The 12,832-nt window shown below is 36.2% G+C and overlaps 1 protein-coding gene across 11 annotated transcripts in view; it reads right to left on the minus strand.

Moving 5' to 3' along the window:
• Positions 1-12,832, minus strand: part of nedd4l (NEDD4 like E3 ubiquitin protein ligase) — a 97,325-nt gene that overhangs the window by 37,728 nt on the left and 46,765 nt on the right. For 8 of the 11 annotated variants that reach the window (XM_052104151.1, XM_052104150.1, XM_052104149.1 and 5 more), the window contains 5 exons: positions 7,517-7,567; positions 6,620-6,670; positions 3,516-3,577; positions 3,041-3,143; positions 880-1,040 (listed from right to left, as the gene is read on the minus strand). In XM_052104151.1, coding sequence (XP_051960111.1) covers positions 880-1,040; positions 3,041-3,143; positions 3,516-3,577; positions 6,620-6,670; positions 7,517-7,567 — 428 coding nt within the window. The remainder of the gene's footprint in view (positions 1-879; positions 1,041-3,040; positions 3,144-3,515; positions 3,578-6,619; positions 6,671-7,516; positions 7,568-12,832) is intronic. The other 3 variants (XM_052104153.1, XM_052104152.1, XM_052104147.1) reach the window with 1 other exon arrangement.

Below are 12,832 nucleotides of genomic sequence, written 5' to 3' on the forward strand. Positions count from 1 at the left end.
AGTGGCTTCACAACAACTCCGTGACTGTTCTTGAATGGCCCAGCCAGAGCCCTGACTTAAACCCAATTGAGCATCTCTGGAGAGACCTGAAAATGGCTGTCCACCAACGTCTACCATCCAACCTGACAGAACTGGAAAGGATCTGCAAAGAGGAATGGCAGAGGATACCCAAATCCAGATGTGAAAAACTTGTTGCATCTTTCCCAAAAAGACTCATGGCTGTATTAGATCAAAAGGGTGCTTCTACTAAATACTGAACAAAGGGTCTGAATACTTAGGACCATGTGATATTTCAGTTTTTCTTTTTTAATAAATGTGCAAAAATGTCAACAATTCTGTGTTTTTCTGTCAATATGGGGTGCTGTGTGTACAATAATGAGAAAAAAAAATGAACTTAAATGATTTTAGCAAATGGCTGCAATATAACAAAGAGTGAAAAATTTAAGGGGGTCTGAATACTTTCTGTACCCACTGTATACTATATATTATAATAACACAATAACTCTTCACATGAAATGATTCATAAAAAAAAAATCAGATATCAATCTACTGTTATATTTATACTCTCTATTTGTGCTCGCTCAATGATTTTTGGATATTTCAGTGTTTTGATAATTCTCAATTTTTCTATTTTCTTAATACAAATTTTTTAAACATTAAGTTTTTTTTATGCCATTAACAGATCGGAGAGCGACAGACAGTGGGATCAGGACACAGGCTAGACCAACACCCATGTGGCCCACTGGAGTGCCACTACTCCTTTATCTTGGCAGCACTGACACTTATGCTGCACCGTGGCTCTGATGGTCGAGTGCTGCTTTTTTCAAAATTGAATAACACACAACCTCACAAATAGTTCACAAAAAAGAGGTGACATACACACTACTGGGCCTCTTCCACTGTGTGGTGCGGTTGTTGTGGTTGACATAGTAGGTCCGACCCAGGTTATCCACCTTTTCTTCCCAGCCAGGAGGCAGTGGAGGCAGGAGCTGCTGAGGTCTCTGGGAGCCTGGATCTGTAGAGTCGGTCACCTCCCAGCCCTAAAAATAAGAACGTAAAAGACAGAAAACATACATATTTTGCGGAATATTTGGTAAATATTATATTCTTGTTAAATTAAATAAAAAATGGACTTACTTTATATTAAGTGCCTTTAACTACTATGTACTTAAGCGTTTGATACAATACATGTATTATGCACATACGTGTTGTTGCATTGTACTTTCATTTAAAGTACCTGCATTTAATTAATCTGTTAAGCCTAATCCTAAACCTAACCCAACCCTAAACCTACTCCTAAAGGACATCAACCTCAGTAGCAGCAAATGTGAATTTTGAATCTTGAGAATTTCGCACAACAACATTTAATGTAGTTAAACAATAACGTTCTTATTTTTTTACTGTATGCATTTTAATGTTCTTATTTTGTTCTTAATGTTCTACACAGTAATTAAAGTCACTTAATATAAAGTGGGACCAACAAAACAAAGAAACAAACATATTAAGAATCAATCATTATTAGGGCTGTGTATTGATACAGATTCCCTGATTCGATTCCGAATCATAAGCTTTTGATTCATTTTGATTACATTCCGATTTTATATTGTAAATCGAGTCTCATGGGTATATTTGAGTTATAATGTCCTTTTTTCTTACATATGAAAGAATTAATCTCCCAGTTTATGCTGTTAATTATACAGGGGAACTTCTAACTAGGTAAATTATGAAAATATACTTTTTACTATTTGTATAAGTTTAGTTTTTAGTTTATTATCATTTTGGTCACATTAGATTTTTTTTAAATGAACAAATCCATGTATTCAATCAATAAATAAGATATTATATTTCATATATATATTTTTTTACATGTTTATTAATTGCATCATTATAAATATTCATAGGTATTTATAATGATTTGTTGAATACGTGCTAAAACCGGTACTATCGCTTTAACAAACCCAGCATTTCTGTAAAGAGCACCTATGGATGAGTGCATGTTAATGAGATAGGACTCGAATGTACAGTATGCCATGCATGATTAGATAAAAAAAAAATTGTTGTTGTATTTGATCAACAACTGACTGTAGAGAACAGAAAGGGTATTAAATGAGACATTATTCAATGATAAATGGGTTGCGTGGCTCTTGTCTTTGGACACACATTACACGGAACAACTTTTACTCTCAATGCACAGTGAAAGGATCTCGCTGCTGGATACTCCACCACAACATTACACAATTACTGGCTAGTGAAATGTAAATGTTTACCAGCCAGTTGCCAAATGTATATACATTTTAGTCGTATTGTGCCGAATTTAGTTGCTAATGCGAGTTATTTCCTCTTATTGTTGTGCGTAGAGTAAAAGATCAACCTTGGGATTTCAGAATCGATATCGAGATCATTCAAATGAAGATCTTGATGCATCAGAAAATCTATACCACTAGTCATTATCAGAAAGTTGAACCGAGCCTCAAATATGCTGTTGTACTGTATCACAAACAGAGAAAGAACTGACATTTCACCCTAGCATTGAGAAAAAATTAAACTGAAATGAATTCTGAAATGATAAACTAAACCGAGGGAATGAAAGGCAAGAGAACAGGAAGCTAGAAAATTAAAGGAAATGCCAGATGGTTGTCCATTCAAGTCAAATGGCATGAATAAAATGAAAAAATGCCAAATAGTCTGCAGGGACAAGAAGACAGAAATCACACTAGACACACAACTCTGACCGTCTAGCAACTAAAGTGCAGGGGCAAAAGCCAAATAAGGGAGACATTTAAGTTCCTTTCCATTTCAGACAGGAAACATGCTATCCATTAGGGTCTATAAACTTATTGGTATGAAGGTCAAAATATTTTGTAGTGTGAACATGCTTGTGCCCCTTCAAATGTAGCATATACACTTCTTAAACCTGTCAGGGTATTTCCAGGTACAACATTCTTTAGAATTAAGGCGGAGCTAAGGGGGTTGTGAGTGGAAGAGAGATACATAGAAAGAGACGGACACAAAAGGCTTTCTGTCGATGAGTTGATTTTACCTCAGCCTCTTCTCTCGTCTCAGTGGTCTCCTCCTCATGGCCGCCGTTTTTTGGCAGATAGGCCATTTTCAGCCTCAGGTAGCCTTTCACTCGAGACTTGTGACTACAGGACACATACACATAAATCTGTAAAAACTATAGCACAATCAGAGCAAAACCTTTAAAAAAGAACATGCAATGGACTGGAGATGTGATTAAAACTTTGAGTATGAAGGGTGTTTCAATTCTGCAGAAATCTGCTGAATTTGCTGTGGGCCAGGCTGTAACTACAGCCACAAAGCACTAAGGAGATTTATTGGTCTTGATTAAAACTCTACTGGAAAACATTCAATCACAAAAGTGCTGAATCATATCAAACTTCCAGTCCTGTGAATAGGGTCAAATTGCACTGCCAACACATCACACAGTTTGTGATTTTAAATATTTCCAAATATAACAAATCTGTATATGTGTTTTGTGAGCACTGAATAACAACCTCCTCGGGCGAAGCAAAAAGTCTTTAAACGTGTACGGCCGCTCCATCGCTGGGTCCTCCGTCTAAACGAACACAAAAACACAAACAAACAGGCATTAATGTAGGCTAATTTCAGTGCAATCTGTCAAAATAGTAATAAGCAACTGTTCTAGCTTGTTAGACACTGAAGCAGTCCTTATGCAACATGGTTCTCCTGTTACATTTAAACTGCCCAAAGGTTGGATTTTCAAGGCAAAGAAGGGCTTGCCATTAGTGGCTACATTCTGATGGAAAGTGATGGATTTGGAACCTCTGACAGTGCCAAAGAGCAAAACCATGGAGACCCTAAAGGAAATTGGGGCATTTTGATGAGTCTGGACCACAAAAAGAGGTGAAAAGTATTCTGAAACGCAATAAACGCTTGTTATACACTTAAAAGTAGATTAATTAACGAACACACTGAAAGAGAATGCATAGATATACGACTGATCTACATATAGGAAAAATGTTTAGACATTTTAAGCAGCATAAATAAGAGCAGACAGAAAAAGAGTGCATGGTCTGGACTGCAACCACACAAAACTGAATAGTGAATATGTAGGCGGCCACAGGGAAAACAGACCAGCCTCTGTGTGAGAGTATAAATGTGCAATCCAGCGAAGAAATCTCGCTTAGCCACTGGAAATAGTTTAGGGTGAATACAAGACTTGTTCCATTGCAAATAATTTCCTAAGATGTCCACTGCAGGAAAAGTTGCTGTCTATTCCTTAAACGTTAATTAGAACAAAATGCCATACTGAAAACAAAAAGCTTGTCATTAGCTATCGTTACTTGTGACTACTGTGTACTTTAGGCCAGGGGTTTTCAAACTGGGGTATTTTAATTTCAGAAAAAAAGTGGTAATAACAGAAAAGAAAAAAAAGTGAAAAGTGCTTTACAAATAAATGTGATCGAGAATTCAAAAAGGTAGTCTGTAACTGTAACTTTATAATTATCATAAAATATTTGTATAATTTCTTTTAGATTTAGTATATATATATATATATATATATTTATTTATATTTATATTAGGGCTGTCAATCGATTAAAATGTTTTATCGAATTCATTACATGATGTCCGATTAATTAATCGCATATACAAATATTTGCTGAGAAAGCCCCTAATATAACAATAATTCTATATATAATGATGAAATAATTATACATAGTTATCTTGAAATATATATATATATATATTCAAATAATTAAGATACTTTACATTCATGTAGCAGAAAAGTTTATCATTGATAAGACAATCCAAAAAGTGGCTTTAGAATACAATGTATTGTTTACTACCATATTATTTATCATAAGTCAATCATTGGCACACAGTTCACAGCAATCCATTTCACAAGTGAATTTGTCAATCAGTTCAAGATTTATTATGAGGGCTTGTTTAAGGACCCATCACACCTGCGTCAGACATGCTTGTGTAGTGTCTCGTATGCGTTGCGTCATAAACATAAAATGTTTAGGTCACTGTGTCAAGTTAAATATAGTTTAATACTCAATCTTTAAACACATCTTGAGATCCCTTAGTTCACATCAGTTTAACACGTTATTTTTTGTCAAATTAATCGCACTGAATTAACGCATTAAATCGACATACACGTAAAGGGATTCATGGAAAGGAGTCGTGAGAACCAGCTTGACAATATAAATAATATTTTAATAAGAAACTTATTAAGTTCTTATTAAGATATTTGTGTATTATAAACACACAAATGTGTCGGGCAGCTGCCTGTAAATCTCTTTCTCTGTCCCACTGAAGTCTCCAGTCAGCCTTTATCCTTCTCTGAGGCTTGATTAGGGGCCGGTTGTGTAGCATCATGACCCAGCCCCACCCTTCGCCCTGTCACTAATATATATATATATTCACACCTCAATATTTATTTTATTCTGCAAACAACATGTTGTCTTTATCATATCATCCAAAAAGTATGTAAATCTCTGGTTTAGACTTTTTGTGCATTATTGAGCAACGTGATTGGATATAAAGAGCCACCCCAGAAGCATGTCCCATTTTAGTTGGAGTGAGTTTTTTGTTGTTATCTGGTGACAGGAAAGCCCCATTTACAGCAGCCATTGTGTTTACATACCAAGCAACTGGCTTTCCACTCCATACAGGGACAGGGGCTCCAACATGTGTTATTTAATTACAACGCAGACCCTATCATGTGTCCAAACCATCTCTCACAATTCTCCGCCCTTCCTCCGTAATACATTCTTATACAGTGTTAAAATAAAGCCATAAGACACAAAAGGCCATTTGTTACAGTGATTTTACTACTTAGGGGTTAAGGCATATTGCCAAACTGATATAATTGCTTCAATAGTTCCATTATTAATGATTATAATGAGAATTAGGGCAGAAACGATATGTCAATGTTATCGACAACATCGGCAATAAAAAAATTGTAGACAACATTTTTTGTTGTCGATTAGTCGTTTGATCTCATTTAACTTAACATGAGATCATATTAAACTCTAACGAGGGCACACGAGAGGAGCACCACCCATTGATGCAGCTAGATGAAAACGTGATGGCTCGCGACTTAGTGAATCGTAATATATGTCACACTGTGAATCTTATCATAAATAAAATCATATGCAGCTTTATTAAGAAGAGAGGGTTTGTTTTTTGTGAGTTAAAGATGGAATGAAGTGAACAGAAAGGTGATAGGGGTGGTCTTCACCCCATTATACACTGCAACAAAATACTTTTTCACCAAAGCCTATTGTACTCCTTAAGAAGACCTGGAATACAGCACACAAGTTACATTGGCTACTTTTATGATACTTTTGGGTCAATTTTTAAGCTTTAAAAGTCACTTTAAAGTCACTTTAAAAGTTAGTCACTATCAGATGTCATTGCATTAAATCCTTATATTCTAAGTCCTGCTTAAGAAAGAAAGTCATACAGGATTGGAACAACATACTGTAAGGGTGAATCAATTATGAAAGATTATTCGCTTTTGGATTATCTATTCCTTTAACCATGGTAAAATCACTGTAACACACAGCAACTTGTGGATTATTCTTGAACTTGACATTAACTGGAGCAACACAGGTACATGTGATCTTACTGGTAAATGGTTGAGAGGTACATCCACCTGCCCAAGGAAGTCATCTCTGGTCTGTATATGAAAGAGAAAGAGACAGGGAGAGAAAGAGTTAAATAATTAAGCAATTTACAGCTTTGGCTGCATATCAATAGCGACTGAACTTTAGCAGGGCTTGAAGGGAAAAAATTACAAAGATGAGGATCAATGCACACCTGTATAACCCAGGAAGAATTAACGTGTGTGTGTGTGTGTGTGTGTGTGTGTGTGTGTGTGTGTGTGTGTGTGTGTAGTGTGTGAGTGAGTGAGTGAGTGAGTGAGTGAGTGAGTGAGTGAGTGAGTGAGTGAGTGAGTGAGTGAGTAGGAAATACAGAAATAAGGGCACTGTTAATTCCAATAGGCATTCCTTAAAGCGATAGCTTACCCAAAAATTAAAGTTCTGTCATTTACTCACCCTCATATTATTTCAAACCCATTTGACTTTTTTCTGTATAACACAAAAGATGTTAAGCAGTATGTTAGCCTCATTAACCATTAATTTTCATTGTATGAAAAAAGATGCAATAAAAGTGAATTGTTACAGAGGAAAACATTCTGCTTAACATCTAATTTTGTGTTTCATGGAAGAAAGTCATACAGAGTTGGAGCGATATGAGGGTAAGTACATGAAGACAGAATTGTCATTTTGGGTGAACTATTCCTTTAAAAAGAGAAAAACCTGACCAACCAACTGAGGAGTAGCAGATGGGCCATGAGTGAGGGTCAAAGGTCAAAGTCAGGAGAAGTGTGTTAATGCATGATCCACCAAATTACAAGCCTCCAATCGCACACCAACACCACCCGGCAATTCCAATAAGCCAAACAGTGTGATTGACAGCAGTGATTGTCATGTGGTTGGGTCACGCTAGACCAATGGATTACCTGACCGAGGTTGAATAGCCCATTCTTGGAGCGATCATGACCCAAGTGAGCCTGTGTGTGGAATAAACTTATTAATAAAACAAGGCCCAGTATATACTCTCAAGTCTGGGTTTCATAACATTAGAAGCACTAAAAGAGACTATAAATATAAACTTTCATCTATAAATGAAAGTTATGTCATCATTTACTCACTTTGATATTGTTCCAAACCTGCATGACTTACCATGGAACACAAAAGGAGATGAATGACAGCCTCAGTTACCATTCACTTTCATTGCATCTTTTTTCCATTCAACGCAAGAGAATGGTGACTGAGGCTGTCATTCTGCCTAACATCTTGTTTTTTTGTTCAACTGAAGAAAGCCATACGGATTTGAAACAACAAGAAGTCGTTTACATGATGACAATGTTAATTTTGGGCATTCTATCCCTTAATGTATTGCTAACCAGTAATCGCCTTCAAATAAATGTGCTTCACTTGAAAGTGAGGAATGACATTTATGCAATCTGCAAAATAATTTAAATACACACAGGCTTAATTAGCATATACCACGTTTGGAAGGATGGCCAATGCAAATGGAGCAATCAAATATGTTGACACATCGGCAGCAGGAATACAAAAATACAAAAGTGCTTGGCAAAAAAACACTTGTAAAAAGCATAACAGAGGGTAACTACACTTCACAAGTCTCCATGACCAAAACCAAATTAACACAAAGCCAAAAAGATGTAAGGGAATTAACCTTCAAGAGTAAGGGGCTTTTCAGAAAAACAATTGCTCTTAAAAAAAAAAAAAAAAAAAAGAAAATGCAGGTGTCTTGAGAAGTGTTTTTAAAGTTCTTTTTAACTTGAACAAGGCACACTAAGAGCATTAATCTGAAAAGCGAGATGCTATGCAACAATTCCGTGTAATGCATGTTTACATTTAAAAACAACTTAAAAACAGTGCAGACAGATGAAAAAAAAACTGCTTCTTATGCGACCTTCAACATAAACCAAAGAAAAGGTTAACTTTGACCCTCAATTTATCTCTAAGAATCCTGAAGTTCTTTTCACATCAGGAGACATCTACTGCACCTGAACAGTAGATTGGGCAACAAGCTTTGGATATCAACACTCATGTATCACTAAAAGGTTAAGAATGAATCACTCTTTGTGGTTGAGAGTGAATGATAGGACCACAAACACATTCTCATGTTCCTATTCATAACAGAGCACCTACCATAATTCATTCCGTGCTCTGATTAAAGCTGGGCATTTCTTAGTCAGAAAAATTGTGACAACCAAGAGCTTATTAACTTAATAGTGAGTCACAACAGCAGCTTTCTGAATTGTAAATCAAGAAACTAAAAGTTTAACAAGCTGCATGACTCGAGTCATTATTAACATCCATAGCACAAACAGTACAGGATGAGTTAGGGGCTGTTCACACCAAACGTGTCCATTCACACCAAACACCAAAAGTACTGTTGAAGTAATTTTTTACCTTGATAGCGTCTACAAAATACAGTTGAAGCCATTAGTTTACATACACTTAGGTTGAAGTCATTCAAACAAATTATTTTAACCACTCCACAGATTTCATATTAGCAAACTATAGTTTTGGCAAGTCGTTTAGAACATCTACTTTGTGCACGACACAAGTAATTTTTCCAACAATTGTTTACAGACAGATTGTTTCACATTTAATTGAGAATATCACAATTCCAGTGGGTCAGAAATTTACATACACTGTGCCTTTAAGCATCTTGGAAAATTCCAGAAAATTATGTCAAGCCCTTAGGCAATTAGCCAATTAGCTTCTGATAGGGGATTGGGTGTACCTGTGGATGTATTTTAAGGCCTACCTTCTCTCAGCAAAGACCTCAGAAAAAAATTGTGGACCTCTACAAGACTGGTTCATCCTTAGGAGCAATTTCCAAATGCCTGAAGGTAGCAAGTTCATCTGTACAAACAATAGTGCACACCATGGGACCACGCAGCCATCATCTCAGGAAGGAAATGCATTCTGTCTCCTAGAAATGAATTTAGTTTGGTGCGAAAAGTGCATTTCAATACCAGAACATCAGCAAATGACATTTTGAAGATGCTGGAGGCAACAGGAATACAAGTATCTATATCCACAGTATAACGAGTCCTAGATCGACATAACCTGAAATGTTGCACAGCAAGAAAGAAGCCATTGCTCCAAAACCGCCATAAAAAAGCCAGTTTACAGTGTGCAAGAACACATAGTACAAAGATCTTACTATTTGGAGAAATGTCCTCTGGTTTAATGAAACAAAAATTGAACTGTTTGGCCATAATGACCATGATTATGTTTGGAGGGAAAAGGGTGAGGGTTGCAAGCCGAAGACCACCACCACAACAGTGAACCATGTGGGTGGCAGCATCATGTTTGTGGGGGTGCTTTGCTGCAGGAGCACCTGGTGCACAAAATAAATGGCATCATGAAGAAGGAAAATGATGAGGATATATTGAAGCAACATCAGTCAGGAAGTTAAAGCTTGGTCGCAAATGGTTCTTCCATATGGACAATGACCTCAAGCATACCTCCAAATTTGGGGCAAAACGGCTTAAGGACAACAAATTCAAGGTACTTGTGTGGCCATCACAAAACCATGACATCAATCCGATAGAATATTTGTGGGCAGAACTGAAAAAGCATGTGCGAGGCCTACAAACATGACTCAGATAAACCAGTTCTGTCTGGAGAAATGGGCCAAAATTCCAGCAACTTATTGTGAGAAGCATGTGGAAGGCTACCCAAAACATTTGATTCAAGTTAAGCAATTTAAAGGCAGTGCTACCAAATACTAACAACATGCATGTAAACTTCTGACCCACTGGGAATGTGATAAAAGAAATAAAAGATGAAATAAATAATTATCTCTACTATTATCCTGACATTTCACATTCTTAAAATAAAGTAGTGATCCTAACTGACCTAAGACAGGGAGTGTTTTTACGATTAAATGTCAGGAATTGTGAAAAACTGAGTTTAAATTTATTTGTGTAAACTTCTCACTTCAACTGTACAAGCACTCTTGTGTGAAATGCTAATAAAACTTTGGAACAACACAACAATCAAAGACGTCTGTCTAGCACGTTTACATAGGAAAACTAGAGGTAGACCGATATATCGGTTTTGCCGATTAATCACCACTGATAACAGATTTCTGGAACTCTCGATTATGGGCAATAATCCACACCGATAGTTTTTCCCCATTGCGTCTGGTGCTGGAATGGCTAGGAAGGGTCCACTGTTGTTATACAGTATGTCACTTCAATGATGACTTGTGGTGTTTGTTTTGACACGTGAGACTACACTCTGCGTGGAGCAGAACACTTCAGATTCAGTACACTACAGTACACGTTATCATAACATTATAAAAAAATTAATTTTTTGACTAGATGCTGCATTAGTAGAGTAGCAGTATGTTTGCCGACAAGGCTGAGAGGACGCTAACATTAAATCTAACCTCATATTGGTTGAAAATGAAATGCTCTTTTTTTTTTAACTGCCAGGAAAGGAATGTTCTATGCAATAATACAATGGTGCTGCATGGTTTATGTATTTATTGCGCCCTCTTGTGGACTAAGGAAACATAATAGTTAATATATATTAATATTTATTCTTTTATTTCATTTAAAAAAGTACAATACATTTTGGTTCAGTCAGTACAGTTTATTGTTTTAATAAAGTTGAGCAATATTTTACTTTGAGTGTTAATTTTTATTCTGTAACAATTTGAAAAACTATCGGTTAATTAATCGGTTATCGGCAGGTCCTGCCCAACTTAGTTATCGGTATCGGTAAAATCCACTATTGGTCGACCTCTAAGCGAAACAATTGAAAAATCAAGGTTGCTGCAGAGACCTGACCAAATAAAATGAATACTGTATCACCATATGAAAACAAACCCATCCAATCTCAAAATACCTTGTATCACAGACTCATATTAAACAGGCAGGGGCCCACATTCAACATGGCCTTAACATTGCATTTCAGTAAAACAGGGTAGGCTATATGCAAGTTTAAAATGCTCAAGACATGGGGGGTGAATAAAATGTTCTCTCTTACAAAAATCTACAACTTATTATAATGTAAACAATTAAAAGTAAACATTGTCATATTTCATCAATACTACATCATCATCAATAGTTGATCATTACTAATCACTTGTCATAAATTTCCAATATTGCTTAACGATTATGAACTGCTCTGCAACATCTGAAAACACTCACAAGGTCCAGCATGCTTGGAGAAAATACACTGCCGCGTTTTCACTCTCAGTGCATTTATTTAATTTGTATTCTTTTGAAGTTTGAGTATCACATTAGGTCATATCAGCAAAGGTCTTTCCACCATTTCCCCCATCCACTATTTAAGACCTAATGTAAATTATAATTAAGACTTTTGTTGAATAGTTTAAAATATGTAAGACTTGATATGACCTTAGATTTTGAAAAACTGAATTTAAGACATTTTAAGATTATTTTTAAGGATCTGCGGGAAACCTTGTAAATAGCGCCATATGCAGAAACGCATTCTGTGTGAACAGCCCTTTCTGCAGTAAAATGTAATACATAGAATCTTAGTATGAGCAATAGTAATAGTGATGGTTGCCGCAGCAAGCAACACTTACACCAAACAGGTATGAAGGAATTATCTAGAAAACCCTAGAAAAGCTGGTTGAATCCTAAAGGTATTGGCAAGGTTTCCGCTCATTTAGGAAACAATTATTTTCCTATTCTTTTGTAATAAAAGTAAAGCTCATCAGAAGAAAAATTATTAACTATTCAAACTATTCAAAGAGACCTTAAGACCATTACGTTACATTTTTATGACCCTGAAAGTCCAGTTCCCACACAATGCTCTGAAAGTTAAAAATAAATGTTTGTTTAGTCATTGTTGGTCAGAGAGCGGAGTTGGCAGATGACTCAAACCTTTACGGACGGAAAGTGCAAAAACAGAGAGAACAAGCAGAAAGCAAGAAGGCATACTCAAATATAGTAGTAAACACAAAAAGGAAAAGAAACGCTAGTTAAATAAACAAAACAACAGATCAAAAGCGGGACTCTTTTGAAGAAAGAAGGAAAAAAAAAAAGTGCGTTACTTTGTCATACTATAGGTCACGAAGATGCTTTAAGGTACTGCACAGTTAGGGGTTAAGACAACAGGACCTGAGAAAAAAAAAAACTTCTGACAACAGTTTGGCAACATGCAGTGGCGCTAAAATAAGACTGGAGAATTGACAAATTAAGCAACAGTGTTCCTCTCTAAACGGTAACTGCAAGCTATCACTGCAATGA

The sequence above is a fragment of the Xyrauchen texanus genome, chromosome 34 (assembly GCF_025860055.1).
Source record: "Xyrauchen texanus isolate HMW12.3.18 chromosome 34, RBS_HiC_50CHRs, whole genome shotgun sequence".
NCBI lineage: Eukaryota > Metazoa > Chordata > Actinopteri > Cypriniformes > Catostomidae > Xyrauchen > Xyrauchen texanus.